At 34.8% G+C, this 6,313-nt stretch overlaps 1 protein-coding gene across 1 annotated transcript in view; it reads right to left on the bottom strand.

Moving 5' to 3' along the window:
* Positions 1 to 6,313, bottom strand: part of DACH2 (dachshund family transcription factor 2) — a gene marked incomplete at its 3' end in the record, with an annotated part of 1,102,952 nt that overhangs the window by 150,097 nt on the left and 946,542 nt on the right. The window contains exons 7-8 of the mRNA XM_042782975.1: positions 3,768 to 3,903; positions 364 to 447 (exon numbers count right to left, since the gene is read on the bottom strand). Coding sequence (XP_042638909.1) covers positions 364 to 447; positions 3,768 to 3,903 — 220 coding nt within the window. The remainder of the gene's footprint in view (positions 1 to 363; positions 448 to 3,767; positions 3,904 to 6,313) is intronic.

Raw genomic sequence — 6,313 nt, 5'->3', positions numbered from 1 at the left:
CTACTCAATTTTTTCAAACATAACTATTTAAAACCTTGAATCCTTCAGGGTTTTAAATATAGTTAATGTAGTGCATATAATACAAGGAGAGTAAAATGTCTCTGAGCAGGCATAATAGAAAGGCTTAGGGTAAAGTTTCTAACTATATGGAGAGACAAACTTTGGGATGATATGTAATTTATAACATTAAATAAATATGCTTCAGTTAGACATTATTCTTTTACTTCTAAAAGAATTTACCCAAAGTCAGAACGGATCTATTCTAAGTTAGGGAAATGTGTACACAATATACAGCACTGGGATGTTAATTGAGTTCGTATCTGACCTTTATATATTAAAACAGAGAAGCAAAAATTATTTTACCTTTATTATCCCTTTGGAATTTTTTGATGTTCGGTCCATTATCCTGATCAACAATAAGTTCCTCTCTATTGTTGGGCATCATAACTATAAATAAGAGATATAACTGTGATTTTCTATGAAAATACTCAAAAGAAGGGCAGAGAAGCATCACATAAGTGGTTAATTTACTCCTATAACTAATGTGACTTTTTTTTTTTATACTTTTACTCCTAGAAGTGTGTAAACATTTTGTTAATCTGATGATCACATAATTTAAAGATCAACAAGATCCTTACTCATGTGAATTTTAAAGTGTAATTCATAAATACACTATACATAATGGCCATATTTCCTATAAATAATTTAAAGTATTTCCTCTTTAAAATATATAAGTACATCATTTATTTACCTACATAATTACTAAAATAGTTCCCAAAATGCTTCTGAAAACAATTTACCAATTAACAGAGCATGAATTTAAAATAATTATTCATTTAAACACACGTTATAGAGGTTGTTGAAAATATTGAAAAATTAATAGATAAATAAAATATAATTTTCTGGTAATTATTGTAAGTGCTTCTTCACTAAACATTTAGATTGAAAGAAACATGCTAATTTTCACCATCTTTAGTTATATTTTATTAAAACAAAATAGTTCTAATAATCATCAAAATTTTATTCATTTGTAGGTAATCTCACTACCATGTTGGGTCAAATGTGGACTAGAGTTTCATTACTGCCAGTGGAATTAAAATTTTATTATATTGTCAATATTTTTTTTTCTAAAATATTATAGTGTTTTGGAAATATTTTGTTTTTAAATGTAAGTTACCTATTCACTAACATTTTCAGAGAGTGCATTTTCCTAGGGAGCTCTGGTGGTGTAGTGCCTAAGACATTTGACTGCTAACCAGAAGGCTGGTGGTTCAAACCCACTAGCCACTCCTCAAAAGGAAGGTTGGGCAATCTACTTCCATAGTGATACCGCCTTGGAAACCCAAGGAGGGGTCGCTATGAGTTGGGTCCAACTCGCCGGCAGTGTGTATGTATTTTCCTATGTGCTCTCCTTTTAGCCAGCACTCAATAAATAATTCCATTCTCTCTCTCTTTCCCTCTCTCACCCCCTTCAATCTTCACTGTCTCTCTCTCTTTCAACACAAATGTTACACCACCAGAAAAAATATGTGCTTTGATTGGTTGATTTGTTAATGATGACTGAGCCAGTGGTGTGTCTTTCCCAGTTGCACACAATGTTGCAAGAACCAGGTAATCAGTGTCCACAGAAAAAAAGTTCTTGTTAGGTGCCATAGAGTTGGTTCTGACTCATAGTGACCCTATGCACAACAGAATGAAATATTGCCCAATTCTGTGTCATCCTAACAATCTTTGCTATGGTTGAGCCCATCATTGCATCCACTGTGTCAATCCATCTCTTTGAGGGTCTTTCCCTTTTTGCTGACATCTACTTTACCAAGGATGATATCCTTTCATAGGAATTGATTCCTTCTGACAACATGACCAAAGTACAAGAGACAAAGTCTGGCCATTCTCATTTCTAAGGAGCATTTCAGCTATACTACCTCCAAGATAGCTTTGTTTGTTCTTCTTGCAGTCCATGGCACTATTCTTCAGCACTACAATTCAAATGGACCAGTTATTCTGCTGTCTTCCTTAGTCATTGTCCAGTTCTCACATACATATGAGGTTACTGAAATGAGGTTACACCATGGCTTGGATCAGGGGCACCTTAGTCTTCAAAGTGACATCTTGGCTCATAAACACTTTAAAGAGGTCTTCTGCAGCAGATTTGCCCAAGGCAATTTGTCATTAATTTCTTGATTGCTGCTTTCATGGGTGTTGACTGTGGTTTCAAGTAAAATGAAACACTTGACAACTTCAATATTTTCTCCATTTATCATGATGTTGCTTATTGGTATACTTTTGAAGACCTTTTTTCACTTCTTCCAGGGTTGAAATTTACTCCTTTGGGGCCATTAATCCCAAGCTCTAGCTCAGTGGTTCTTAACCCTCACTGGACATTATGATTGCCTGAAAAGGTACTGAACAAAACAAAACAATTTTACTCTACACCAAGTGAATTAGTCTCTTTATGTGTGGACTGAGCATCAGGATTGTAAAAGTTTCATGGATGACTATAATGAAGAAGAATATTTGAGAACCACTGATCTAACAATGAAACTAAAGAGCTACTAACAATATATATTAACAGGCTAAGTGAAATTTGGGTCAGTTTCTACAAGAGAGAATTTGTTTTCATCCTTTCCCAGCACAAATCCAGAACTTAACACATTCGCCAATCTCACAGTTTCCCCCCACTCCAAACCACATTACTGTGATGAGTCTGGAAGCAATCACTATTATGAGCTGCAAAAGTTTAGAGTTCATATAAAGTCCTCCTAGTAAGACTACAAGAATACATAATAAAGTAAATACATAACAGCTAGACACTGACTAAAGAAAATATATACATAACATATTGGAGTTTATAGTTAGAGAAGAAGAACAAAGATTTTACCTAACTCGATTGGTTCATAATTTTCATATTCTAAATAAGAATACATTTGTTACAGTTGAAAGTAAGTAGAAAAAAATACACCTGAGTAGGATCAGACAGCAGGAGATAATAAGCAACCAAAGTAAAACCACACAGATAATAGTGCTGATGCCTTACATTACTCAGCACTCTAAACTGCTAAAGTATTTATCCACATATTTTATCATTTGACCTCAGAAAAATCCAATGCAATAGACAGGGAAGTATTTATTTCCATATAATAGGTAAAGAAATTCATGGTGGTTAAATAATATGCTCAAGATCTTAGTGTCAGACTGACAGCTAGAACCAAGTCTCCAATATACCACATCACTGACAGAAACATTACAATGTTTCTAGAATAGTGTCAGTGGTGTAAGATTTTTGAAACTAAGACAAAGAAAAAGAAACACGTGGAAAATTATTTTAAGTATTTATTATCTTAATTGTTGAGATTGCAGCAAATCATACATTTATTCACTTTTTAATTACTCTTTAATCAACAATTGCCTAAAGGATATTTTCTCCTCCATTATTTGAAAGGATGCTATAAATGCAACAAGTGTATTGTATTATATGTTATGTTATATACCAACAGATTGAGCTAACATATATTCCACATAAATCCTATCATGTTTTTTCTATGAGACTCAGGAATACAAGAAAGGGAGGCCTTTGCAGAGAACAAATCTGTATCTTGTTCAAATTCATTTCATTGTTCACATAGCTTCAGCAATAAAAAAGACCACTCTAATAACCAGTTATATTAGAATGAAGCAACTGAAGCTTCTTTCATCTCCACCTATTGCCTAATAAAGAGTTTCCTGAAAGAATAACTTCCAATTCTTTGGTCAGGTGAGATACTAACCCATTCTCTCTGAATGGTGATCCATCTGAGAAGGGGAGCTGGATACACTGCTGCTTGGGTGGGAGGAGGTCTGGCTCCCAGGGCGATGACTCTCTTCCAGAGAGGGAGCAGGAGAAGGACTCTCAGGGATTCGCTCCTGAAAACATAGAAGGAAATACCATCTGTATACCAGGTTCTTTATTTTGGTTCAGGCCGTAACATTTAAAATGTTGATCTTGTACTGAAAGTGTTGGCATCCACACTATCTTGTCTTAAATACAAATACTTAAACAAAAGCATATTTTTAAGTGGTACACAATTAATGGGATATTGTGAGGGTTATGTCTGTGAAGAAGGTGAATGGTCCCAGTGCCATACCAGGTACATAGTAGAGGCTCAAGAAAAACTAGTTTATATTTCCTTTCCTAGGAAATTTATAAAAGATAATGAATAGAGGTACAGAGTAAAGGTTATTGTTATTGGCATCTGGGGCATATTGAGTCTTTCTGAATAGATAAAAATTTTGGAAATAATATGCCTGTAATCTATCAGACCTTACTAAATTATTTTAACATTTCTGCCACAACAACAGTTTGGTATTCATAGGACATATTAAGGTCTATCAATATAAATTTCTTAGTATTGGTTAAATTTTTATAATTTTAAGTTATGTTTATTAATAATAATAAAATATTTCTTTTATATACATCTACAGTAACTCTGACAGCTCTCAAAAATTTTCTGATTATGTAAATTACTATTAACATTCAGCTTTTTGCTTTGTTTTGCAGTACCAATTGATATATAAATTTTATAGTCATTTAGTTAACTTGATCAATAAAATAACCAAATTAGGAGGTTTGTGCACATATATGACAGAGAATATTTCTTCTATAAAATGTTTAATTCAATTATAATAATTTTCTTAAATTAAATGTTTTAATTATCTATGATCACATTGGAATTCTAATTATCATAACATTATTTCATCAAATATGTATTTGTATACTTTTACACTGAATTTACATTAAAGGCCACAAGTTTTATAAATATTCTAAAGAGGAACTGTGTTTAAGGCAAACGTAATAATATGAGAGCTCAAGGTTATAATTTTATGTTTAATAGTTCACCTTTTGCAATGTTTGTCATTGTGGTAGGCAGAATAATAGCCCCCCAAAGATGTCCATGTCCTAATCTTTGGAATCTGTAACTATGTCACCTTATATGGCAAAAGGGACTTTGTAGATGTGACTAAGTTAAGTTTCTAGAGATGGGAGATTATTCTGGATTATCTAAGTGGGCACAAGTTAATCATAAGGTTCTGAAAAGTGGAAGACAAAGGTAGAAGAAGAGGATCAGAGGGAGATGTGACTATGGATGAATGGTCAAAGATATACAACCTTGCTGAATTTGAAGATGGAGGAAGGGTATTATTATTGTTGTTAGGTGCCATCAAGTCAGTTCCAAAGTGAGCATGCATACAACAGAACAAAACTCTGCTCAGTTCTGTGTCGTTATCACAATTGTTGCTATGTTTGAGCCCATTGTTGCACCCACAGTGTCAATCTGTCTTGTTGAGGGTCTACCTCTTTTCCACTGACCATCCACCTTACAGAAGATGTCCTTCTCCAGGGGCTAGTCACTACTGAAAACATGTCCAAAGTACATGAGATGAATTCTCCCCATTCTTCTTTTAAGGAGCATTCTGGATGTACTTCTTCCAAGACAGATGTGTTCGTTCTTCTGGCAGTCCATGGTATATATTCAGTATTCTTCCTCCAGATCATAATTCAAAAGCAGCAATTCTTCACGTTTCTTTATTCATTGTCCAGCTTCCATGTGCACAGGAGGCAATTGAAAATACTATGGCTTTTTTTTTTTAATTCTTATTTTATTTTTTTAATTGTGATTTGTGTGGAAATTTACAGAGCAAATTCACTTTCCATACAGCATTTCACATACACTTTGTCTCATGACATTGACCACAGTTTACCACAATGCAACAGCTCCCCTCTCACTTCCTCCTGGATAGTTACCTCTTCCCTGTGTCCATCCCTCCATGCACTCCTGCCCCCTGAGCTGTCTCCTTGTGAATAAGCAACCATTCTTTCTCCCATTATTGTTCTCCCAAGGAGTGTATTTACCTCAGGTAAAAGTTCAACTCATATGCCTCTCTTTTGTTTGGCTGGAAACCACAGGTATGGGTTCAATTCCAGACCAGAAGGGCAGCTAGGGGCCATAGTCAGTGGTTCCACCAGGGTCTATTGGACCAGCAAACCTGGTCCTCCACCCCTTTTTTTTTTCCTCCAAATGATTTTGAGTTTTGTTCCACACTGTTCTCCCTCTCTATCAAGGATCTCCTACATAGATCCCATTCCAAGTGGTTGACAGTGGTAGCCAGGCACCATCTAGTTCTTCTGGTCTCATAGTTGTGTAGGCTGCAGATTGGATGGTGTACCAGTTGCTAAGACTAATTGTTTCCATGAATTTTGGTTTTCTTCATTCTTCTTTGCTCTGGACAAGGAGAGACCCATCGTTGCATCTAGATGGCAGCTTGCCAGCTTTTA

Source organism: Orycteropus afer, unplaced genomic scaffold, assembly GCF_000298275.1.
Source record: "Orycteropus afer afer isolate SDZICR_OR568_19922 unplaced genomic scaffold, OryAfe1.0 scaffold00544, whole genome shotgun sequence".
NCBI lineage: Eukaryota > Metazoa > Chordata > Mammalia > Tubulidentata > Orycteropodidae > Orycteropus > Orycteropus afer.
This window is presented reverse-complemented; position numbering and strand designations above follow the sequence as displayed.